Source organism: Cenococcum geophilum, assembly GCF_001692895.1.
Source record: "Cenococcum geophilum 1.58 unplaced genomic scaffold K441scaffold_15, whole genome shotgun sequence".
Classification (NCBI taxonomy): domain Eukaryota; kingdom Fungi; phylum Ascomycota; class Dothideomycetes; order Gloniales; family Gloniaceae; genus Cenococcum; species Cenococcum geophilum.
The window spans coordinates 697,800-723,597 of NW_027137573.1; the positions used below are offsets into that span (position 1 = coordinate 697,800).

Here is a 25,798-nt window from a genome sequence, read left to right on the forward strand (position 1 = left end):
GAGGAGAGCTCAAAATGGTAACCGGTGTATGAGCAGCGAAACGACTTCTCTACATTTTCAAGAGCTATTTCATAGGGACTTGATTACCAACAAGGGTTTCAAAGGACAATAAAAAGTACCTGCCATGTGCCTGAATGTGTGCCTGATACGAGCTTCCTAAGCCATCTTGATTGCGCCCCCTTCCGAATACAGTAGCCGGTGGAGAAGACTCTGTTCTATCGCACCATAGTTAGCTTCAAAAGCACAAATCGCCTCAAGAACCACATAAAGAGTGAGGCAGATCTGATTATCCAGACACAAAGCGGAAAATATGTCAATGACCTTTTTTGTGGCTTCTGGCACTGCCCAGAACCGACTTTTAAAACTACGGCGGCTATGGCTATACTCGTCGCCTCTGAAGCCGTGGGATTTTATACTAGCTGATCTTCCTAATAGTTTATCTATAACTGGGAGGACATCCATCTCTTCCACCAACCTGCTCCCTGCAGATTACCACTCAGCGCCGGCACGAACTCCGCAGGCTAGTCATTGAGTCTTAAGTCCAGCTAACCGAGGAAGAGAAGTTATGCGAAGGCGGTCCGAACTACAAGTCCCCGAGATGAGGGTTGAGCAGAAGCAAGACAGATGTATATCTATTGACTGTGACAATATCAAATGTCAACTTGTCGACCAAAGGGTTTGTTGAAATATTCCCCGTGTAACTAAAGGCTCCTACTGACTATAACCGCAGTCTTATCCTTGTTGCTGGTCGGATGATTCAAAAACTGAGCCGATACCTCTCAAGGAAGAACCCTATAGCGCTTTAGCGGAGAACAGATTTGGCAGAAACGAGTTTCAAAGAGCGATGCGGGAACCTCACAGCTACCCCATCATTGGCGCTGGTAGGAACAACTATGAAACGTGGGGCTTTCAAAAGCGTAAGTGATTGTTATGTGCAGGCAAAATAGGATGCAGGCTGAAAATACAGCCGGTACTGAAAATGACCAACACGACCAAATAAATATCCTCGCCGACCTACTAAATACCACATTGAACTCAAACGAAGACGGCCAACGTCAAGCAAGCCACTCCGCTTTTAATCCTGCGACAAGAACCAAAGCAAGTCAAATGATCACGCCGGAATTATCGATGGCCAGCTGGGATTCGACTATTGAGGCTGAAGCTCCTGGGTCTATTCAGGCCTTTCAAGGTATTGAGGACCGTTATGATCCGATGTCGCGCTGGTTGAGCGAAGAGCCACACGAGGTGACGTGGAGCGAGCTCCAATGCTCACTAAACCCCAACTACTGGGCGAAAGAGCATAAATTGAAGTAAAACTCTTGACTTACTACTTATGTGTTGGTTGAGTTGTGTTGATTGTAGTATTGATTGTGGTGCTAAACTGTCCACGTGGGTTTGAAGGTTTCTGTAGGGTTTCCGTTTGAAATTATAAGGCTGTACTTCATCTTCAATTGTTTAATTTACCATCATCCGCTTATTGTGCAACCTTGGTAACAGTATGGACCCCTATCAGCTCATCTTCTCGTCTCTCGCAGCCTTAGTTCTAGGTGCTCGTAACATAACCGGAAAGTCCAATGTCTCCTGGTCACCCTCGACCTGCACCGTCATTCTCCCAATCTCCCGAAACCCGAAAGACTTGTAAACTGGCTCACCCATAGGACTACTCTCGGTCCCGCAGTGGATGCCCTCAGAGTCCGCCTCGGTGGTGCCCCATGCTACGAGCCGTGAGGCAGCACCGTGGCGCCGGAAATCTCGATGGGTGACTAGAAGTTGCATGTACCACATTTCGGGATAGTCCGGAGTGAAGAAGGTCGCGCGGACGCGGGCTTCTTCCTCTATGAAGGCTCCGACGCGTGCCGGGTCGGCATCGCGGCGAGAGTATCGTTTTGAGATAGACCAGGCTGTTGCTTTGATTACAAGAACTAGCGGGTTGCTTAGCCAGAGGTACATGGCATGGAATGGAAGATTACGCAGGATAATTGCAGGGTATCCGCTCGTGAGCACAGCTGCACAGGATGCTTACTGTCAAAAGCATTGTGCCAGGTATTCTTGCGCGCCCATCGGGCCCTGGCAGCGGCCGAATTCCCAAGCCGTTCCCATATGGCCCACGCTACGATGGTGTCGGTTGGGACGTCTTGGGCAAAGTCGTCATCGTTATCGGTGACTGTGACAAGAAAAGTGTACTTCTTGTTGCAGAGGTCATCGGTAAGCTGGAGCTGCCACCAGAAAAAGTTGTCTTCGGGGTATTCGTGCCGATAGCGCCACATGTAGGGGAAGGTGGGATCGTCTTCCAGGCTAGTGACTGTGATCTCTGCCAGACGGTGCAGGTCTCGGGGTGTTGCCAAGCGAATGTGCATATTTGCAAAACGGGCTGATGCTAGCGGGCGTTTCTCGATGCCCGGACCCCAATGGATGGCCGTTAAGGCTGCAAGGCTGATAAGACTGTTAAGGCTGTTTAAAGCTTAGGTTCGATGTTTTCCTATACGTCTAGTTAGATTTCAGAGCAGGGCGTTCGAAGCGTGCAACACGCGACGGCCGCATATGGTTCCTCTAGATGGTTAGAAGGGATAAAATCTCTAGCATTACTTCATCGAGTGAATGAACAACTCCGGACGTGCCATGTGAATTTTCGGCGGCAGATCACTCGCCTTTTGGGAAATGCGTGAAAGTTGGACTACCTAGGTATCAAAGGAAGCCACACCACCTGGGGCCCGGGAATGATTTCAGTTGGGGGATTTTGGGGGCCTACGGAAAACCGAGGCGACGAACGACGAACAAGCTTTGTTCACGGCAAGCCCGCCATCGTAAGCCCTTCTTATGCGTGTTGCTGCGGCCCGAAGATCAAAAAGCCAAGACTCGCAAAATCGAATTCAACTCCCACCGGTTACCTTATTCGGACTTGGCCTGTGCACCTGCACACGCAAATCACACTTTGCTCGTCACGACTCGCCTCTCATGCCTCTCCTTGCCTCTCCTCGCACACCGGTTACCCTTTGCGGTCAAATATTGATATGGGCTGCGCTATTTTGCACTGTTATCGAAGGTGCATGGGCACTTTGACGTGAGAAAGACGAGATTCGCCCTCGGATATTCAGACTCTCTAGGATGGTACCTTTAACCGTCGCGCACAGACTCTGCAATACACTCTTTCGCTTAGATGCAGCAGAGCGTCAAGGTTCATTTTCCAAACACCAGAATGTCAGACGCACTCTATCAAGGACGGTCCAAGGATGGTCCAATACAAGTAAACAAATTGACAGACAAACATAAACGAGTCGCAAGCATCTTTTTAAATGTTCAACTAATCAAGCCAGAGGCCAGGTATTCAATTTAGCCAATTGTTTAATCGGTCTCACAGCCAGTCCTCTCATGCCTGAGACCTAGAGCATAGATGTTGAGAGCCACAGGGCATGTGCCTAGTGCTATTAATTTCAATCGTCCTCTCTACGTGTTGGTGTATGGCTCTCCAGTGCGGAATCTACTCTTTCCATTGATGCTACCGCCAACAGTACTAGACCCATCATCACACACGGCAGCACTATGTCCGTTAGTTTCCACAATGACATCCGAACTAAATAGAGACTCACCGAACGTGCTTCGAACAGCGGACTCGAAGCATTTGAGGACGATCTCTTGGATCTCCAAACTGTACTCTCGCAGGTTCCCTAGATTTTGCAGCGCTTCACGGATAATCTGATGTCTATTAGATCTTACCTCGAGAGTGAATAGGAAATGCTACAGACCTTTTCTGTATCGGGTGATTCCCCCAACTGATGCCGGGTCTTGGTCTTGAATAGGGATCGTGCCATCGATGAAGAGATGGCGATCACAAGGTCACCCCCAAGAGTAAGCGTAAGATCATATATGGCAATCATCTGTGGCTGGTCTGGAAAAGCTGTAAGCGCTGGGTTTCGAAGAGGTTTGGTTCATGCGATCACATTTTCTTTCGATGACTGCAAGGAGCGCAACCAACAAACAGCTCTGCCACACCCCTGTGCAAAATCCTAAAGCTACCAAAAATGGTGAGTAGCCGACAAGTTCTGGTTCTGATCCTCATAGTATTAGTGACTGGTTAGATTCGTATCACGAGAATAGTCTTACTCATCGCCCCTGTGGCATACAAGATGTACAAAAGTTCCGTAAAAGCTGCATTGATGATCATTAAATCCTTGACCTGGCGTCTCTTTCTAATGACCCATCCCCCAAAGACTGCACCCGCCGGTTGACCGAGATAAACGCAGGTAAGAGCCCAATCATGGAACGCGGACCCATCAAATGCTCGTATCTCGATGTACAGAGGAAGGTTGAACAAAATCTAGGTTTGTAGGCATTAGCTGAGCTCAATTTTTCTAGCAAGCATAGTACGCTTCTGTCTCATACCGCGTTGAAGGAGAAAACGACCCCGAAGACACAAACTAAAACCTTGACCACAGAGAGATCTTTAAGATGCTTGACAGGAATGATGGGCCGTTTTGGAAACTTTGTCTCAAAGTAGATGAAAGCTCCGATTAAGAGCGGCGTTGCAACTAGGAGGGTTATTTCTGCGGGATGGTTCCATGGCATAACGTTGTCCCCGAGAGTAAGCGCGAAGAGAGGCACCGCAATGCACGCAACAAGGAATATCCCCCCAGTTACGTCGAGCTGGGAAAATGTTGGATGAATCGCGGCCGGCAAACCTGGTGCTCCTGCTCCGTTGGGACGATTGCGGACAAGGCGGAAAGAGAAGTAGAGGAACACCGTTGCAACTGCGATTGAGATGACTTCAAATCGGAAGACCCTGCAGTACCGTCAGTTTTCTAGGGGCTGCGGCAGCAGGAAATTGCGAACCAGTGCCAATTCAGGGCTTTTGAGATGGTCGATCCCAGCGGCCCACCTGCCATGAGAGCTACAGTCTCGACACAGGTGACAGCGCTTTGCCACAAGGCAATGTCAGTTAAGGAAACGAGATCTTTGAGCAATCAGCGGTGGGAAGATCAAAGTACACGTCCGGTGACTGACCGTTAATAATAACTATCGTCAAGAGTGATGTGCCCGATGACCCTAAGTTTACTATTATTCTCGAGAATGACAGTTGCCAGAGTCTGACGCTGAATCCGCTATCCGGCCTTTGTCAGCAACTGTGTTTGTGTTGCCAAGACAGATGCAGCGAGATTTAACACACCATAGCAATACTCCAAGGCCATAGGCGGAAAAAGCAAATAAGATAGCATGCTCTCGTCCGTACAAATTGGAGAAGTGACCGTACTAATGTGACTTTAGCAGGCAAGTTCAATGAGCTGTACCATATCATTTCATTGTGCTTAATGATTGGCTTGTGGTCTGTGTGGAGGACAATTGTCCGGCCATCATTGAACAGAATGATATCGGAATTGTTCATACAGTTGGGAATGATAGTAAGTAGAACTATGAAAACTCCTTTGATATCTTATGGCCCAGGCCACATGAGATCCGTAGTAGGGTGCCTAATCGTAGCTGCGGAAAGAGATGTATTTTTCTATCTTTTGATGTGGAGGGTACTCACCAGTGGCTGGAATGCAGCAAAGCTGATGGACCCTGTCAATACAATCCATACAGCATCTTTGAGGCTGTTCAAGTTCGACGCTAGAATAAAATGAGCCAACCGAACCTTTAAGAAATTATTTGGTTTAGATTTACCGATTCGGATGTAATTGGTCATCAGGAACGACAAGTCGAAGGCTGTATTGAAGCAGCTATATAAAACATTACTCTACCGTAGCACACCGTTGGGCTAAGCAAATTCTTACCCAAAGAGCAAAGCTGGAGCAATGATAAAGGCCAAGCGCGATATTTGAGGGTGCTTGCTCGGAATATCTTCTGAATCCTCCAAAGCACGGTCATCATTGCGGCTTGATCCTGAACCGTTGCTCTCCAGCAACGGCTCACTTTCCCGTAGGTCGGAAGCTTGACCTTGAGAAAGGTTGGCCATACTGATCCGCCTAGTTTCAGTACACTATCAACCCGAAGCGAGCTGTAAGTGTATCGGAACACAGTTGTCGTTCTTGGCACGAATGTATATGTTGCTTTGATAGCAAGATTACAGGAACAGGAGCTCGGATACCAGAGCGAAGGCCCTTGGTTGTGGAGCAAAGAGTTGATTTGGTAGGATATATGGACCTCCTAGAGTTAACGATAGTATTGACACATAGAAATATGCTCTGTTGATAGAATAAGAAGAGCTTCAAGAAATCGCGTTGGTGTGGAAGTTGGTTAGGTGTCACGGGCGTTTTCTACGCTAGGCCCAATTAGGCGGGACTCATACGGAAACGGTGAGGCGAAAGACTTTGGAACGTGGTTCGTGACAGAGCCCTTCGTCCCCATCGTCCCCCACTGTCCCCTCGTATTGGCTACTCGTAACCCTACAGAGGCACAAAGTATCCTTTTCGAAAGCATCCGCTGAGCGAATCGATTTACAACAGGGCTGCTACAGCTAAGAATGAGGCTGACGTCTAACGCGAATCTGGTGACCTGCCGGAACCCCGAAACGTCCTCCATGGGTGAACGCGAAAGTTATGCCACCGAACGCTTTAGCTAATTAAGAACCCACCCCGCCACTCTTGCCTTAGCATGCTATCCCCACTCCACTATGTCGGCTCAGTTAGTTCTAGCATTTGGCCAAAAGGAGCGTAATCAGCATTACGAGTCGAACGACACTGTGCAACAGATCGATCGTGCGACCAATGCTCATCAGAACGAGCCTACTGGGACCATCTTCCCACCTTTACTCGACAAGCAGTATGTAGATGAATACGACTTAGCATTGAGACAGACTGCCACAGACACCGCCCAAGGATTTTCCTGGAACGGGATGGCCCTTTTACCAGAAATGGAGGGTCAAATGTTTCCTCCAGCTACATTCGCATTTCCGCCCGTCCAAGGGTACTACAGTTTTGATGATGGGCTCCTTTCAAATGCTGTTAATGAATCTATAAGCTGTGCTACGATCAGTGACGAAGCGACCCTCACAGAGTGGGATCATCTTTCCCTAGGATCATCAGCACTTGCCTATGTCCCCTTTGCGGATGCCTATCTAGCTCATGAGTCCTTTATCATGAATCAAGGGCCAGGCGGCCAGAACTTCTGGCCGAACACATCCGCAGAAGCTTTCTTAGACGGCAACGCTCAGACCCTTGAGCAGAATCACGCCGCTTGTCTCGAATCAGCAGAGTTGACGCACGGACTCCTCACACGCGGTATATCAGATCAAGCCTGGCTTTTGGAACCGCAGTCTCACAACATTAGTGTATTAGCCACTGACGCATCAGAGGTGCTGCCGGCCTTAACATTGAACCCAGAGCTCCTCCATACAATATTAGATCCGAATCAGCAGGGGCATTCCTCCACGTCGTTCTCCGTACAACCGGCATATGAACATGCACACGAGACTGAAGAGCCTAAGGCCGGATTAATCAAGCCGATAGATCAGGCCCCTGTGACCGGTCATGCACACGAGACTGAAGAGCCTAAGGCCGGATTAATCAAGCCGATAGATCAGGCCCCTGTGACCGGTATTAACCATAAAAAGGAAGTCGGATCCAAAGCGACTATCACCGCTAAGGCTCCAGCCCAGCGCAAATCTCAACAATGTGGCATAAGAAAGAAAGCTTCATCTGCGAGAGCAGATACTGCGTTAGCGACGTTTACTTGCACATTTGTAGGTGCCGATCAGCGATTATCCACATTTGCAACTGCTAGACCGAGGCGTGCGTTTAAGAATGAACGGAGGCAGGAGGTTGAAGCAGTACGGCGTTCTGGGGCTTGCTTCCGGTGCAAATTGTGGAGAAACCCTGTAAATGAGCCTGATCGTAGTAGGAACGGAGGTACTGAGAGGAATAGTGCAATACCGACCACCCATGTCAGAACTGCTTCCAAAAGGCGACTTCTGCGGGTAGTGATGCATCTATGATATGTTTCCGACCTAATGTGTCTGACTGCGGATTTTTCCGTGAGGGTATGTGTATTACTCAAGCTTTCTAGCATGAAAGAACTAAACATACGATAGCCTCTACAGTCCATAGCCAGCCGGTGTCTCAGGATATGGTTTGGATCACATCATCGGTAGTTACGTTACAATTCCACGTCGTCCCACCATCCTGGAATAGTAGGCCGCTCGAGATACGGTGCCGACATTTCCTGCCACGCGCACATGAGATCGTAATAAAACACGTTGGAGGTCGTGATGCCAATCGGGCCATCACGATCCCCGCCTATGCCGCGATAGATTTAGGAGAAGTGAAGAAACAACTCATGATGAATCTCCGCCACTACTGCGAAGCGTTCTTCAAAGAATCTATCCAACCTAAATCGACTCCAGTAGTAACGAAGACTATCGCAATGGCACTGCATTTCTCTGTAAGCCAGATTTTAAACCTTAGTCCTATAAGCATAAATATCACTCTTCTAATTTTTTTTAGTCAAAGAATGAGACGACGCTAGTAACTCAAGCCTTACAAGTCTGGGTGGGCAGCAAGCTATGCTCAACTGAACGGTCCCTTACCGGACTGGAGCTTCTTGGAATGACTAGCATCGATGATCCCGAGTCCCATCTGTTCGGCCATGTGCCCATACCACCTGTACTTGATCATCAATGTGATTCAATGGCCATCGAATACATGAAGGAGCTTACAGCCTCGCTGCTGAGTGCCATTAGTCGGAAGATCCAGGCAGGAAGACGTTGTCGGAATGATTGGTTTGAAGTTTTTCTCACTATATTTATTCTTTTAAACAATCTTGAATATGTGTATGGCATCCAGAAAACCTTCCAGAAATACCTTGGATCCACGGTTTGTCCCACTTCTATCTAAGTATGGCCGCGAATCTACATGGTAGCTGACACATTTAGGACAAGTTCGGCTCTCACGTTAAGAGGACGTCTGAGAAATATATTGATAAATGGATCTGGTCTGCGGAGAACATATTATTTATGTACAATGCCTTCTTCAAGAACACCGGTGCACCATTCAGTTTAGACACTGTCGATTCTGCTATCGCAGAAGGTAACCTAGATAAGAGCGGTCAAGATTATGTTGCGGAAGTGAAGCGCGTTCTCCGTAAGTTCATCACATTCATTGACATCGCCTCTCACACTTTACTAATGATTCGAGCTGACTATTCGACAGCCGACATAAAAGCTTCTGCTCGAAAAGTGTCTGATGTGACTGATTGTAACTACGAAATGGTGTGGTGCCGGGAACTGTTTATCCCGGGCTGACCATGAGGTTGGACTTAAACTTGGCCTTGGGTTGTTCGGTTATCGTTCAGTGCAAACACAACAGAGTGTCGGAACATCCTTTTCTCCGCGTTATGAAGAGATACAATTATGAGATCACTTATCAATGATCCCAGAAATTTTCATCGTTGTTGCACAGCAACTAGACAGTCTTGTCGTCCCACAATCCCTAGGTCTCTCTCTTGGACAATGACGCTTCGTTCTTGGAACTACATTCTGGTAGAATCTGTTCTTGGTTTCTTCCACAAGTACTGGGTCTTATTGCCATGCACCTTACAATGACTTCGACTGAATTGATAGTTGATCAGATTTCTTGTAAAGAAAGCAAATTCGCTCTATGCCTACTTCTATCCGCGAAAGGTGATTGAAGCCCGGGATAGCCGGCCAATAACACCTGCGGGGAAGCTGCACGAATGACAGGCAATGCACCCGTGGATTGTTGCCGCACCAAGCGAGCCTCATTCCGACCCGACAATATTTCAGCAGGCAGATGAACTTCGTGCGATACGAAATTTGACAAAGATTTGTAGTTTGTCCCCAATGTGCACCCGCGACATGCCTGATTCTTTCCGTTATCATATCAGGCCTGCTAAATCATCAGACATTCAGCAGGTCACTGCACTTGCAATCGAAGGTTTGGACTCGGATGATCTCTTCAACTACAATTTCCCTCATCGAAAAGAGTTTCCAGATGACTGCCATCTTGCGTGGTATAGGATTTTTGAGAGTTGGCTCTACATCCCGCGAACACTATCCCTGATTCCTGGTCGACTTGGTTAGCGTGTGCGTGACACTGGACATGCTAAGCACGGCCGCTTGGGGTAAGCTTTGAGCTGATGGATATCCACAGATCTTCGAGTACGATCTTGCTCATGGCTCATAGCCAAATTGTACCCAAAGTCCATTAACCGGCATTCATCACCTTCGCACATTGCAAATTTTCGCGCTTCTTTAGACGTCATCGAAGAAAAATACTGGCAGACGCAATATCGCGAAAGCCTTCACTTGCGCGCCTTAGCTACAAAACCCGAGTTCCGGCAGAAAGGCATCGCTACGGCTTTGATTGAATGGGGTCTGCAACGCTCACGCACAACCGGCTTGGTAGCCGGGGTAGAGTCAAGCGAGATGGCAAAAGGTCTCTATAGCAAACTAGGCTTTCAGACGATTGGTTATGAGGAGCTCAGGGACGAGATGGATGCTGTTCAGGTTAAGACCTGGGTAATGGTATGGGGAGCAGACGTTGATCGTGAGGGCGGATCATGACAAGGAGGGCATGAGATAAGTCGATGAACGCAGAAATTCATACTATTTTGTAATTGTGCACGGCCTATCAAATTGTCGAAGTAATTAACTTGCAATTCATAACAATGGAGATGCGAAGTCCCGAGGTATTTCCTTGTGCAGTAGTTATAAAGTAATCCTGAAAACCGTTCAATAATAGCCGCCAGAAAACTAGAGACTATCCATTCACTTGCCATCGATCAGGCACACCTTTCTCTTTGACCAAGACCCAGACCTCTTCGCGAGAGCCATCAGGCCGATTTGGCCCGTAAATTGAATGCCAAAGTTTCTCTAACGCCGGTGGCATCTTCCAAGCTCTCTTCGGATCCCTCAAGAAGAATTTGAGAAGATGTCTGTCCTGGGCCGATGTATCCGGCGCAGTTTGATTCTCGTTTGCGGGCTTCTCATAGGATTCTCTACCGTGCAGAATACTCATGTTATTCATGTAGATTACGTCGCCCCGCTGAATATCAAGCGTGATGGCATTTCTCGCTGCATAATAATGAATGCTATCCAAAGCATCGATCTGACGGCGTGTGATCGGGGGCAAGCTTGGGTCACGCTTGAGAGGCCTGAAGCCGGTAAACGGACGCCGAGAGCACTGGAAGATGACTTTGCCGTCCGCGCAATGGAGCAATGGGCGGGTGAACGGAGGGTACTTGTCCTTATCACGGAAGCTACACCTTTTAAGTCACAGCCAAAGGAAGTATACAGATATCACTCACGTGTCAAAGGTCCAGTTTTCAGCCAACGTATGCAGCACTTCTGGCTTCTCTAAGGCTAGGTCATTGTAAACCTTCCAGGAGCTCGCGATCAGGGACCGGCCACCCTGGGCCGAAACGTCCACTATATAGAGAGAAAGAATATCCCCTAGATCAGTGTGGAATGCCTATGCATGTCATTATAACCTTTCTTCACCATAAGCTTAAAGTATAATTACCATTGCACCGTCAGTGAACCCAGGCGAAACGATTGTTTCCTTCTTGACATAGGGCAGTGATCTACTTGGACTGGAGCTATCTTGGAGCGCCATATGGATCGCCTAAACTTCTGGAGCTGGATCCCTTGATTTTATTGGTGGACTGGACTGGATCTAGGCTTGTGGAGGCTCCTGGCGCTCCAGTTCCGTTCCTTATTTAGACGTGAGGCTGATGAGGACAGGACGCTGAGGAGTTAGTGCAGGTGGTGGCGGCCAATTAGTGACTTTTGTAGTATTACACCGTCTCAAAAGACGGTTAATTACCCGTAGAATTTTGCCGTAGAATTAAGGAGTTACCCTCCTATCACTTCTACTGCGTATACTACTTATTAATTTAGTGTTTTATTCCACTATAGCCGCTAAATAAACTCGCCCACCAGTAATAAATTAATCTAGTATTACGCGCTTCTTGCCTAATTACTCAGCTATACCCCCGTCTAATAACGTTATTTTTGCCTTAAAATATATTAACTCTGTAGCTAAAGGCCGCCTAGAGGTGGAGGAGTTTAAATATAGCGGTAGGCAGTATATCTGGTGCAAGTCCCTTATACTTAGTATTAAAAATACTAAGCTTCGCACGTTACTAATATGGAAATGGGGGGAGGACGTTTAGCTTAAGGGCGCGGTTGGCGATAGGAAGAAGGTATACTACTACTGCTACATCTATAAGAGGGCGAGGCGTTAGTAGGAGCTTATAATAATCTTATTAGAATATACTACTGCTTTAGATTACCTCGTTAACGATTACTAGATAAACCAATATACTAGCTTTCTTAAGCCTCCTAAACTAAGTAACTCCAACCAGCTAATAATTAAGGACTATTCTAAGCAGTGAGTGCTTAAGCAGAGGTTAAACTTTAAGGCGTTTAAGTAGCTATTAATTAGGTGGATCGTCTACTGTTATATTGCCTTCTTTTAGTTTAAAAATAAGTACTTCTAAAGCCTTCTTTATTACCTCTATCCGGCCCTTCTAAAATTCCTACTAAAAGCTAGAAAGATAATCTAGGGCTAGGTTATAGTAGAGTTTAAGCGGAAGAAGGATAACCTAAAGAAGGAGCTGGCCTCTGCTTATAGCTCTATATCTATATCCTTTAATTTATAGATATTACTAAACTTCTACACAATTCTTAGTATTATTAGTTATTTTATTAACTAATATAGAAGGCGACGGCACGTAGTTTTAGGGCTTCGTAAGGTTATTAGTAAATACTTTAGTAAGAATATAGCGGCCATTTTACTAAAGCTAATTAAGGAGTATAGATTTAAAGGTAATATTAGCTATTTTATAGGCGATAATGTAGAGTTAAATAATATATACGTTAATGCGGTACTTTAAGTTCTATACCTAAAGATATTAGCAAAGAAATAAAAAGCTTATTAGCTACGCTGCTTTAGCTATATTATTAACCTCTATATATAAGCCTTTATAATTAGAAAGAACGCTAAGAAGATTTATAAGGAAATGGCCTCTATATACCGTAAGATAGACTTTAAGAGGGTTTAGGAGCTCTAGAAGAAGCGGGGGTCTATTAAATTACCTTATAATCTTATTTAATATATTTAAATAACTCCCTAAAGGTGTAGGTTCTTTAAGAGTATTAAAATTGGAGGGGATTTAGCAAAATATAACTGCTTAAAGGTAAGTAATATTTTTAAAAGTAGTAATATTTGCCACCTAGTCCGTTAGCGGACTAATTAGATTATTAGGATTTAGTTCTGCCGTATCTAGCCGCCTTTACGGTTGTAAGACTTACCTACAGTTGTAATCTTCTACTCTACTAAAAGCGATACTAATAATTCACCAGCTTATTTAAAATAATTAAACTTACTAAAACTTACTTTTTATAGCAATTACTTAGTTTCTAAATTACTATAAATATATAACTCGGTTCTATAATAACTACGTTCCATCTACTAACTTAAAGCCTCTTACTAAGGAGGACTACCTTAAGCCCCACTAATAGAAAGAGCTTAAGTACCTTTATACGCACCTAGAATCTTTTTACAAGGCGACTATTATAGTAGAGAGTAATTGTATAGGCCTTACTAATTATTTCCAGACGCTAGATTAGCTTATTAATGAACTCTATACTACTAAAGATTGGTTCCTTAAGCTCGCGGCTCTATATTAACCTAATAATTAAAATTATAAGCTGCTATCTAGCTGCGCAAGCGCTACATAGAAGAAGTACGAGAAGTACTTTAAGAAGGCTAATAAGACACCTACCTACTACGCCGCCATTATAATGAATCCGACGCTTAAGATAGAATAGTTTTACTAGAAATAGGGGTCGGATAAGAATAAGAAGGCCTAGATTAATAAGGTTAAAAAGAAGGTTTAGAACATGTTTAAAGACTATAAAGGTAAAAGCTTTGGATTACAGCCTTAAGATCTATTAATTTATTCTATTAAGAAGCTATAAAAGGAAAAGGACTATACCTCTACTTATAATTATAAGCGCATTAAACGTACCCACTAAACCTCCGTAGTAAAGAAGGATAGTGCTTTAAATAAATATCTAAAAGAGGGCCCTCTTAAAGTCGCCGATAATAAAGATTTTAATATAATTAACTATTGGTAAAGGCTCTATTATAGTTAACCTAACCTCGCCCGCTTCGCCCTTAACGTACTCGCTCCTCCGCCTATAAGCAATAAATATAAACGCCTGTTTAGCAGTTATAAGATACTCCTTAAGGACCAACGCTCGCGCCTAAAGATAGATATAATTAAGGCAAATAAGTGGCTTCGCCATAGCTATGGGCCCCTAAGAAGTAATACATTTAATAATAAGGGCGTTAGATTAGTAGAAGAAGAGCCTTAGCCGTTACCTCTATATAACCCTATACCGGAGCAGCTTAGGGAGTACATTAAGGAGCGCCAAGCTGCGGATGTAGCTGCCGCCGCCACTACCTAGGTAGAGGAAGAGGATACGGAGGAGGATAATAAGGAGGTTCTGGCGATGATAGAGCGTGCTAGCGGTAAGGTGGGGGCAATAATAAGGATAAGGGCAACGATAAGGACGTATTTAAGACGTTTAAGGCCTTTAAGGAGTAATATATAAGGAGTAATATAAACAATTTAGGCCGAATTTAATAGTCTGCACAGCTTCCTACTGCAACACCAAAGGATGCCAAGACTTATTATAAATGGTATATGGATTGTATGGCGCTCCTGGAGCCAAATCGCGATAGAACCGGAGTGGACTGGATTTGAGCCTAAATCCAGTCCAGTCCAGTCCAAGCAGATCACTGACATAGGGCGCTGAATTCTTCAGATGACCTGGTAAGGTTGTGTCAGTCGAAAGATGCATCCATTCGGAAGGTGAACACAATGACGAACATAAAACTTGCTCCTTCTCAAAATCCTGGAAGCCACGCTCCGGGGCCACATGGGCGGATATTCCACCGTACAAAACCCCATGCTCTTCTTCCGTAAATCTTCTCGGATCTAGTCCACGCAGAACACAGAATCCTCTACCACTGTAACACTGCTCTGAAACGTCGTCCAAGAGTGTTGCAAGCTCTTCTGGCAAAGGAAAGTTCTCTTTGCTGATCTGAGACACGTGTAGGCCGGATTCTACAATGACTATTATTACACGTAACGGCGTAGGTGTGGAAATAAGGTATACATACTCTGGAAGGTCCGAAGTGCTAGTTCAAGAGCCATTGTATCTTCATCTGTTAGATGTATGATCCAGTCATTTTTACTGCCCATTTCTTTGGCATCCCAGACCAAAGGGGAGTGAAGTTGACGAGGGAATCCAGCTGGAACGCCATCGACTCGGGGGAAATAGGGTTCATGGTCTGGCCCGTCAATCCTGATACGTTCGTTGGCAGCGGGATAGTAGGACGGCTGAGCTAAGACAGCCGCAGCGGCCATGTTATTTGAAAGTTTGGTGACTACTATAACAGGATTTTAGGAAATAAGGTATAGTCAGTTTAACTCTGCTCTATGAACTCAGACATATCTTGTTGACTTTAAATATCTACCAGAATCCCAGATTCCAGCCTTGTTGCGGCTCTGCTACCGACCCCCCACCTGTTTGCGTGGCCTGCAAGTAATCTAGTCTCGTGCCAGTCTGGCTCCATAATCAGTGTGGGGTATTGCATCGGAGAGTTCCTTTTGTACAGCATCCATGGACAACCAGGAGTGTGGAGTCGTGGAGATTACGCGGGTTTGATCATTGTAAGCCAATGGGCGGAAGGTATCCTTTAAGCTGCCGTTATTGATATTAGCTATTGGAACTTCATATCAGCATATCGCGGGATCTCTATCTCTATAAAGTGTCGACCCGCGGGTTGCCGATACGAGTTGTTGCGCACCGTAAACCACATCCTAGAAAGAAAGTAGCAGGGACCACAACGCGAACCCATTAAAATCTCTCAGAGGTTGGAGCGAATGCGCCCGGAAAGGCCGGCTGTACAGTCCATCCGCACGAGATATGAACCCAACGAGGTGTATCGACGAAGGCCAGGGATAGGGATCGACAGCCCCCCTTGACTGAAGCCATCCATTCTTTCCATGCCACCTGAAATTCTGACAGAGATAAGGGCAAACAGCTTACGGAAGCATCCGTCGAAGTTGTGAAGATGCATATCAAAGCTGGAATATACGATGGCGCAGCAATTGAGGCGCAGTTCGAGGAAGGCCCTATGCCCCGTATAGGCACTTGTTGGCCGCAATAATATCCATTTATAAGTGAGAGCGATGGTCCTCTAAGAGAATCTTACAGCTGCTAAAGAGCTGCTTGTACTTATCTAACATAGGCGGTATTATAAGTATATTAAGGGTAAACTAAGTAAGATCGGGCTAGCCTAGATAGTGATCTAGCTAATATTATATAACGTTAAAATTGTCAGAGTCGCCCACGTGGAGGTAGTTCGTTTCTAAACATTCCTAAAGGTGATCGGCGATATTAATAAGTGTAGTAGTAATATTATTAGAGTATACCGTTTTAAGGCGCTTTAGAAGCGGCTATATAGAATCTTATATATTTACTAAGGGCGCGCCTTATAGCTTACCTTTATACTCCCTCTAGTTATTCTAAAACCACTATATCTTAAATATTATATTAAGAAAAATTGCTATATAATAGGTGCTAGTATTATTTACCCTATAGTAGTACTTCTTATACTTCTACAAGTAGCCTCTAAGTAATTAGCTAAATACTTATAGTTTTATAACTCTATAGTTTAATATCTTTAGGTAGTAGGCTTAATAACCTTTAATAGAAGCTAATTAGGGGTTTAGAAGTAATCTATAACGCCTATATACTTACTTTTTACTATAATAGTAGCTTTATAAAAAAACTTTAAAGTAGTTATATAGATACTTAAGCTCTTGCTAATAGCGTATAGAGGTAGGTTATCTTTACTAAGTACTTTTACGCCTATGCCTAATACATACTCTTAGTGGAACTTTATAATATATTCTCTATAATTAAGTAAGAGATAGCTAAGAATAAGGAATTCTAATATATTTAATTATTTTAAATAAGCTAGTAGGTATTAGTATTAATTTTATAAAGCTATTTAAATATTTAAATAAGGGTAAGATTATTTTAATTTTTCTTTAGTAAATTAATAATCTAAGACTAAGCTACTTAAACCCTTATCTTTTAACATTATAAATAAAATCTAAACTTAAACTTTAATACTAAAGCTCTATATAAGATCTTAGTATATACCTCTAAGCCGTTAAACTTAGCTAAAATATCTCTAATTTTAATTCCTTTAAATACTACACGATATTAAGGACGTGTATACGTATATAGTGCAGGAAAGGAAGGTATATAGCAATCTTATAGCAATCTATAAAATTATGGAAGTATAGTACGAGCCGTAGATAAGGTAAGATAGGCAATTAGGGACTACTAAGTCTTAGAGCAGTTAACCTAACGGTATTTTTCCTCCCATTAATGTAGTACAGGTATACCTAGGGGGGTGTATACTATATTACTTCTTACATCTCCTTTAGAGGTTTTTTGTCACGGCACTGACCTAACGCATACTGTTTCATACTGTCTCGTACTATTTCCTACTATTGGCTGGCCCACCACTAGTGACTTGGCGGCCAGCCCTACTATTTATATACAATACCCCCTTTCCACCTTCTTCCCCTCTTTATACCACAACGTAGTTATTTAGTTTACTTTATTACAGCACTATAATAGTTTGTGGTATCTTTAATTTACGCCCTATTACGATTATTAATTTCTTATACCCTAGCCAATTAACCTCCGCCCTAGAGCAATCGCGACCTACGCACGCCCCTGCTAAAACTAATACGTCCCTAATACAGTCTTAAAACGATCCTTAGTTTTTACCTAGCGCCTAAATAGGCGACACTAATGACGCTAAAATGGCCAAAACCTAGAACCCCTACGACGTTTTTGTAGACCTCTTGATAGAGATATACCCTAATATTACATAGATAATCCGCCGCTCCCTACTATACCCTAAGACCTTTAAGCCTAGTAAAGCTTACCTTACCCTTATTAACTATACCAACGAGTTTCTTAATAATATTAAAGTAGGACTATAGTATATATATAACACAAACACCGCTAATAAGAAAGCTAATAAAAACCTTAGTGCCCTTATCGCTTCCTAAATAGGAACTATTAACTCCCAAGTAGAGACTATCGCCGTTTTAAAACAATTAACCCCTATAATAACGGTAGTAACCTAGTAGAAAAAATGGAGATCTAAAGACCCGCTAATATTTAGTGGAAAAGGCACCCCGCTAAAATAATAAGCTAATTTTAAGACCTAGTATATTAAGATTAAGGGAGTCTTTAACTGGGACTAGGACTACTTTAACACAGTTTAGTCCTAGATCCTTTACATCTTGGATATACTAGAGGATAAGGCCTATAAGTTTATTAAGTAGGGCCTAGAGCTTATATATAAGAACCTAAATAACACATCTACGTGGAAATGGCCTACTAAGGAAGATATGCTTAAAGACCTTACTGCCTACTATAAGGTCCTTAACATGACCTAGGTTATAAAAAATAAGCTTAACTATTTCCCCTAGGGCGAGCGTAATTACTAGTCCTAAAAGGGAGAGCTTAATAAGCTAATAGTCTGCGCCAAGAAGATAGATAAATAGAAGGTAGACCTACTCTAAAAGTTTATCTCTTTAAAGATAGAAGAGCTAGTACTTAAACTTGCCTATAAAATTAATAATAGTGACTATATAGGTTAGAGTAAGTAGATAGATATATTTGCTAAGAACCTTGTAAACTATATATACTAAGCCAACCTTAAAAAGAACGCTAACTACTCCCTACCTACCTAAGCCTCTACCTCTATATTAACCTTAACCCTAATAATAACTAAAAAACCTATAGATCTTAATAAAATCTTAGATATAGAGCGTAAGCGCCACGTTAATAATAGACTATACCTTACCTATAGCCTACCTAGCCACTAGAAGGACGCCTATAACCCCGCTAAGATAGTAAACCTAGTCCTAATACCACCCTATTAAACGACGCGAACTAATAACCGTAGACGCGGCGACTATAGAGTCTATTATAAACGCGGTAACCATAGAGCCTATTATAGCCGTAGCGGATAACCCCCCCCTTTAACCCTATAGCTTAGTTACTCTAAACTATACCCTATATAGGAGCCTAACCCATTAATAACGCCTAGTATTAGCGACTCTGCGCTAGTAAATATAAACACAGCCACGTTATTAGCGAGGTATTGTCTTCCTATACCCTAACTAAGACTAAAACTAATACTGCTAGCTAGGCGGACACTAGACCGCCCTACTAAGACAGCCCTATACCCTAGTTATTAAAAGGTAGACTTTTAGACTAAGTCGCGTTTAAGGGTCTAAACTATATAAGGAGGAAGACGAGAAGATTAGGTCCCTATTACTAGATTAATTAGTCCTTTNTATTAGTAANNTNCNACTTAATCTTANATTAGNAAANAGTAATAANAAATTAATCCTTATTTAAACCTAACTCTCCTTATTATATAACCTATACCCCTAAGTTTATATTAATATAGTAAGCCTAGTAGACTCTAGTAGTACTATAATAGTATTTACTAATGCAGAGTCTATTATAAGAAAGTATAATATTATAATTAAGAAGCTGCTAGTATCTAGGCTACTGCGCCTTGTAAATAGTATTCTAACTTTACTTATTACGGACTACTTTACCGCCTAAATATTAATTGGCCTCTATACTAAAGCCATACTCTTTTTTATTACTAAACTCTTACTTACTACCCCAATTATTCTAGATATACCTTAGCTTTAGAAGTATAAGCCCCGTTCTAGCTTTAGGAAACTTAAAATTCGCTTTAACTTAGACTACTACTCTAGGTACTACCTCCCGTAGGGGATAACCAACGGTAGTAGGGACGCCCTATATAGATACTTAGCACTACTAAGCCTAGTACCTAGGACTATATATAAAGCCCTAATAGTAAAAAACGTTCATAATAAAGGGGAGCCTATATAGCTATAAAGAAATAAAATAGTGGAAGACTAAATTACCCTAGCACTTAAGACTAAAACAATAGGCTAGCTAGCCCTACCGAGACCTAGAAAGAAGGTCCGCTTTGCGCTACTACTATTAAGAATCCAACTTTAACCTAGCTATTATTTAAACCCTAGCCGCCTAGCCCAATACCTAAAACTAAGCTATATACTATATACGTATACTATAGCTCGCGTTATAGTAAGGACTAGCTATAAAAATACTAAGACCCAGATAATAGAAACCGCACTACTGTAATACCTAACCTTATACCTATCTCCCACGCGTACCGTATAGGGCTACCGCCTTATTTCTACCCCCCTAGGCCGACTAAGCTATACTAGCCTAGCCATAGCACCGGAGAACTAAATATGCCCTAACATAGACAATATTAAATACACTTATGCTATTAATTTTACCTAGTTCTGTAAATAAAAAGACGTAAAGGTAATAAGGATTTATATAGCAAAGCTAGTAGAACTAGTTAAGTAAGATAAGCACTAATAGCTGCCTATAGGCTTAATAGAAGTACTAAACCTATTAAAAAGGTCTTTCTGCCGGCTAGTAGAAGGCAACTATACAATAAAGGAAGCCTGTAAAGTACTCCCCCCTTATTTTTACAACTTCCTTAAGATAAATCTAAAAACTAAACCCAAGCTTCTATGTTGGAAGATAGTTAATACTAATATTAAAAAATTTCTAAAAAGCAAACTAGGATTAACCTGCAAAGACATTCTATAACGCCTATTAAAGGAGTTTCGTAAATATATTAAGCACTTTCTCCCTAAAAACGTAGATAAGCTGCCCCCTTACTAACTATAGGACTATAAAATTAAGATTATCCCTAGAAACTAGGCCCCGTACTATAAAAATAGACCACTCTTACCTGCTAAACTTAGGTGTATAAAGAAGTGGATTAATAAGATACTAAATAAGGGTTTTATCCGCGAATTAACCTTACTAGCTACCGTACCACTCCTCCTTACTACTAAGCCCGGTAGTAGTATATAAATCTACTATAACTATTAAGGCCTAAATATAGTTACTATTAAGAATTGGTACCTACTGCCACTAATCTACGAAACACTTAACGCACTTTATAATACCAAATACTTTACTAAACTTAATATAATTGCTGCATTTAACCGGATCTAGATTGCAAAGGGCTATAAGTAGCTTATAGTATTTATTACCCGGTTTAGACTTTATAAGATACTAGTTATACTATTTAGCCTCTATAATATACCCACTATATTCTAAAACTATATTAACTATATTTTATATAACGCTCTAAACGACTACTACACTACCTACCTTAATAAGATTTTTATCTTTTCTAAAACACGCGCTAAGTACACTAAGTATATAAATAAAGTTATCTAAAAACTTGGTAATGCTAGACTTTAGATTAATATTAATAAGTCTAAGTTCTACTCCACTAAAATAAAATACCTTGGCTTAATTATCTTAACTAATAGTATAACTATGGACCCTAAGAAGGTATAGCCTTATAGAAATAAAAGGACCTAATATTAATTAAAGAACTATAATAATTTCTCGGCTTCGCAAACTTCTACTAATAATTTATCTAAGGCTACTCTACTATCGCTATACCTATAATAAAACTCCTAAAGAAGGATATCGGATGGCTATAGGAACTAGAATAAGCTAAATTATTTAAGGCCCTTAAGGGAGCCTTTACTTTAGCACTAGTACTAGCATACTATAACTATATGAAGAAAATAGTGGTAGAGATAGATGTATTAAATTAGGCTTCCGGCGGAGTCCTTTTCTAGTATAATAATAACGGAAAATTAAGACTAATTGCATTCTTCTCTATAAAGCACTTTACGCTAAAGTATAACTACGAGATCTATAATAAAGAACTCTTAGCTATTATTAAGGCTTTAAAGGAATAGCGTTATAAGTTATAAGGGACTAAGGAGCTATTTAAAATTATTACCAACTATAAAAACCTATAGACGTTTATAACTACTAAACAGCTAAATTAGCACTAAGTCTAGTAGGCAGAGTTCCTCTTATAGTTTAACTTTATAATTATATACAGACCTAGTAGTAAAGCTACACTCCCTAATGCCCTAAGCCGGCTACTAGGAATAAGGCCTAAGGATACTAACAATAAATACCTCCGCTACTAAGCCTAAGTTATTATACTGCCCTAAAAAGTTAACCCTATAATCTTAAAAGAATTACTATATAAGTCCTGTAATTCTAATAACGCGGAGTTTATAGCCGCTCTAGACCCTAAAATAGCCGAAAAATTACTAGATAAGTTAATTTAGCTAAGATACTAGGAGAACAAACTTATAAGAGATATAGTGGCGGCCCTATATAATTAAAAAGCTCGCCATTAGCCAAAGAAGATTAGGAAATTACTCCGTTGCGATAACTTAGAATATAGTATTATTAATAGATAGATCTACTTCTACTAACACCTCTTTATCCCTAACGCCCTAAACCTCCACCTAAAAGTTACCTATTACTCTTATAGTAGCGGCCCCGCTAGTTACCCTAGCCAGGTTAAAACTCTTAACCTCTTAAACTAAATATATTAATAGCTAGAAATCCCCTAGTTTATAGCTACCTTTATTAAAGACTATACCCTATACTTTTATACTAAGACCCCCTGTTCTACCCCACCCAGTTTTTTAAAGCTACTAAAATTACCCGCCTACCCGTAGACTAATATCTTAATTAACTATATTATAACACTACTAGTATACTAATGTTATAGTAAGGCATATAAATATATTCTTATTATTATAGACCGCCTAACTAAAATATAATACCTTATTCTAGTAATAGGACTCTTAATAAAGAAGCTAGTTAATAGCTTTATTAATAATATATATAAGCTCTATAGTATACTAAGCATAATTATCTCTAATCGCGGCATATAATTTATTAGCGACTTTTAGTAATAACTAAGTAAACGCCTTAAAACAACCTTATAACTAAGCTTAGCCTAGCATCTAGAAATAGACAGCTAAACTAAAATTATTAACGCTGCCGTAAATAAATACCTTTATACTTTTATTAGCTTTATATAGGACAACTAGGTTAACTACCTACTACTTACTAAGTTTGCTATAAATAACTAAGTTAATAAGAGTATACGTATCTCCCCGTTTTTTATAAACTATAGCTTTAACCCTTACCTCGGAATTAAGCCTACTAGCCCCTACCTACTAACACTATTAGTATAAGTAAAGAAAGAGTTCTTCTGCGCAGACTCTGTAGCCAACCGCTTTAAGTAGATATTAATACAGCTTAAAGCCCTAGCCCGGATTTTATAGTAATACTATAAAGATAATGCTAATACCTATAGGGATAAGAGCGCGTTATTCTACGAAGGCGATATAGTTATAGTTAGTTTAGAAAATATAAAGATAAATAGACCTAAAAAGAAATGGGACGATAAATAGGACAGCCTATAACCCGTACTCGCAGTATACTAAAGGGCAGTTATAGTAGACCTCCTAAACTATATCTAAGTAAATAAATCCTTTTATATATCTAAGGTCCGCCTTTAGGCTACTAAAGAGATCCCTAGCTAAGCAAATATTAATACTATAAAGCGCCGTAATATACAAGGATAAATAGCAGAGAGAGATAATAACGGCAATATAGAAGATAAATGGGAGTTTAAAAAAAATCCTTAATATACACAACGAAGACCCCTAGGGCCTAACTTATAAGATTAAATGGAAATATTATAAGGACATAACCTAGCAGCTAGAGGAAGACCTAAAGGGTTATAAATAAGCTATATAGTACTTCTATAAGTAATACCCTAAGAAGCTAGAACCCCTAGACTAGGCATAAAATAAGGAAAAGTTACGCTAAGGTTACGGCCGACCACTATATTAAAATTTGTGGTGGTTAAAATGTTATAGAACTTTAACTAGCGGTTAAAGTTATCTAATTAGCTAAATTCTTACTAAGAAACGCTATGCGGATTAATTTGGGTAGTAGTATAGAGTTCTACCGACCTTACTTACTAAACTAACTAATTAGGATTTTCTATGCCCGGCATAGAAAATCGCTATTAGCTTAGTTAAGGGCAGTAAGTAGACCTAATATCTTTACGGTAAAAAAATAGGCAACCCCATATACTGCCTATTTTTAAGTTATCTATTTAGTTTAGGGACTAAACTATCTAGGGGAAAGGAGTACTGTTACAGCACTAACCTAACGCATACTGTTTTATACTGTCTTGTACTATTTCCTACTATTAGCTAGCCTACCACTAGTGACTTAGCGGCTAGCCCTACTATTTATATACAATACCCCCTTTCTACCTTCTTCCCCTCTTTATACTATAACGTAGTTATTTAGTCTACTTTATTGCAGCACTGTGATATTTTTTATACCTAACTTATTAGTATTTATTTGTATAAACTGTAATTTATAACCGTATTAGGCATTAATTAAGAATAAATAATAATTGTATATATATTATCTATTTAGATAATATCCTAATCTACCTAGAAAATAAGGATTAGTATAAATAATATATTTACAACGTCAGGAAAACGGGAAGTGGCGCAGGAAATTTGGTTTCGCTAAAAGTGTTTTTAGGGCCCGGGGCTAGCTTTCCGCTGACCCCCCCTAGCCTAGGGCTAGCTTTTAGCCATATTAGCTAAGCCTTAGAGCTATACGCTAGCACTATGCTAGCTATAGCTATAAATAAATATTATTACTATTATTGTATTTATTGCTATTAGGGTATTAAAATCCTAAAGGCCTCCCGGGCAGGCTCCTAGCAGGCTTCCTAGCAGCTCCTAGCAGGACTTTAATTTTCCTTATCATCTAAATCGTCCGAAGTACCATCGGGTCCCGCTATTTCCCGACAGCCTCTACACGTGCCTTTGTATACCCCTTGTACACCTAAATGCCACCTTTACCCTTCCTCCTTCCTTACATCTCTCCCTACTTAGGGAGGCACCAGAACGGTAGCTAGAGGACTGTGACAGAACCAGACGACCGTCGCCAGAACCAGACGACCGTCGCCAGAACCAGACGACCGCCGCCAGAGCCAGACGATAATCGTTTAAACGACCAGCCAGCAAACACCACGATCAATTCAATCGATCGATCGAATCGAACTAGAAGGCCTCGATATCATCCATTACCAAATCAATCGAATCAAGGGCCTCTTAGGGAGGCACCCCAGACGACCACCGTTCAAACGTACAGCCAGCGAACGCCCCAGAGAGAACGATTCGAATCAATATAATATAATCGCAATCAATTAAGCAGAGCCTTCGATCGGGCCGACCTCTCCCCCGAATTACAGATACAGACAGGTAGGCATAGACAAGTAGGCACGACCGGGCAGGCACAGACAGGTAGGCACGAACAAGTAGGACGGTCAGACGGTAGGACAGGTAGGACAGGTAGGACAGGTAGGACAGGTAGGACAGGTAGGACAGGTAGGACAGGTAGGACAGGTAGGACAGGTAGGACAGGCAGGACAGGTAGGACAGGCACTAGGCCTAGTTAGGAAATCAGTACATGGCCGGCGGATCATCGGGAACGCCGCCATTGACGATTTGAGACTCTGCGAGAGATATCCCTTATAGCTACTATTAATTTTAATTTAAAATTTTGAATTTTGAATTTGATTTTATTATAATTATACATATTGCAGCTATAGGAAATATTATATAAAATATATAAACGTATAAATGTATAAAACGTATAAAACGTATAAATGTGCTAATGTTGCTAATATGGCCCCGGGCTAGCCCCGGGCTAGCGTAA

General features: G+C 41.8%; 6 protein-coding genes across 6 annotated transcripts; 3 read left to right on the plus strand and 3 right to left on the minus strand.

Moving 5' to 3' along the window:
* Positions 1–377: 377 nt before the first annotated feature.
* Positions 378–1,314, plus strand: K441DRAFT_695332 (uncharacterized protein; the record flags this gene model as incomplete). Its single annotated transcript, XM_067652803.1, has 3 exons — positions 378–676; positions 731–917; positions 968–1,314. The coding sequence occupies exons 1-3, from the start codon at positions 566–568 to the stop codon at positions 1,312–1,314; spliced, it is 645 nt and encodes a 214-aa protein (XP_067505387.1). The 5' UTR covers positions 378–565.
* A 97-nt stretch (positions 1,315–1,411) lies between these two features.
* Positions 1,412–2,705, minus strand: K441DRAFT_61694 (acyl-CoA N-acyltransferase). Its single transcript, XM_067645773.1, has 3 exons — positions 2,679–2,705; positions 2,024–2,479; positions 1,412–1,922 (listed from the first exon to the last, which is right to left on the minus strand). Exons 2-3 carry the CDS (start codon positions 2,355–2,357, stop codon positions 1,510–1,512), a joined length of 747 nt encoding a protein of 248 aa, XP_067505388.1. The 5' UTR covers positions 2,358–2,479; positions 2,679–2,705; the 3' UTR covers positions 1,412–1,509.
* Positions 2,706–3,061: 356 nt separating this feature from the next.
* On the minus strand, positions 3,062–6,204 carry K441DRAFT_657878 (MFS general substrate transporter). The gene is made up of 12 exons (XM_067648255.1): positions 5,766–6,204; positions 5,656–5,711; positions 5,522–5,601; positions 5,162–5,244; positions 4,999–5,096; positions 4,828–4,948; positions 4,381–4,777; positions 4,102–4,315; positions 3,939–4,046; positions 3,744–3,886; positions 3,588–3,693; positions 3,062–3,538 (listed from the first exon to the last, which is right to left on the minus strand). Exons 1-12 carry the CDS (start codon positions 5,945–5,947, stop codon positions 3,432–3,434), a joined length of 1,695 nt encoding a protein of 564 aa, XP_067505389.1. The 5' UTR covers positions 5,948–6,204; the 3' UTR covers positions 3,062–3,431.
* Positions 6,205–7,459: 1,255 nt separating this feature from the next.
* K441DRAFT_61762 (uncharacterized protein) lies at positions 7,460–9,450 on the plus strand. Its single transcript, XM_067645806.1, has 5 exons — positions 7,460–7,969; positions 8,021–8,370; positions 8,433–8,801; positions 8,861–9,068; positions 9,138–9,450. Exons 1-5 carry the CDS (start codon positions 7,921–7,923, stop codon positions 9,227–9,229), a joined length of 1,068 nt encoding a protein of 355 aa, XP_067505390.1. The 5' UTR covers positions 7,460–7,920; the 3' UTR covers positions 9,230–9,450.
* A 352-nt stretch (positions 9,451–9,802) lies between these two features.
* On the plus strand, positions 9,803–10,541 carry K441DRAFT_608423 (uncharacterized protein; the record flags this gene model as incomplete). Its single annotated transcript, XM_067645468.1, has 2 exons — positions 9,803–10,022; positions 10,098–10,541. The coding sequence occupies 2 exons, from the start codon at positions 9,803–9,805 to the stop codon at positions 10,508–10,510; spliced, it is 633 nt and encodes a 210-aa protein (XP_067505391.1). The 3' UTR covers positions 10,511–10,541.
* A 165-nt stretch (positions 10,542–10,706) lies between these two features.
* On the minus strand, positions 10,707–15,387 carry K441DRAFT_554305 (Clavaminate synthase-like protein; the record flags this gene model as incomplete). Its single annotated transcript, XM_067643223.1, has 5 exons — positions 10,707–11,205; positions 11,254–11,417; positions 11,469–11,544; positions 14,844–15,084; positions 15,141–15,387. 5 exons carry the CDS (start codon positions 15,385–15,387, stop codon positions 10,707–10,709), a joined length of 1,227 nt encoding a protein of 408 aa, XP_067505392.1.
* Between the last annotated feature and the right edge of the window lie 10,411 nt (positions 15,388–25,798).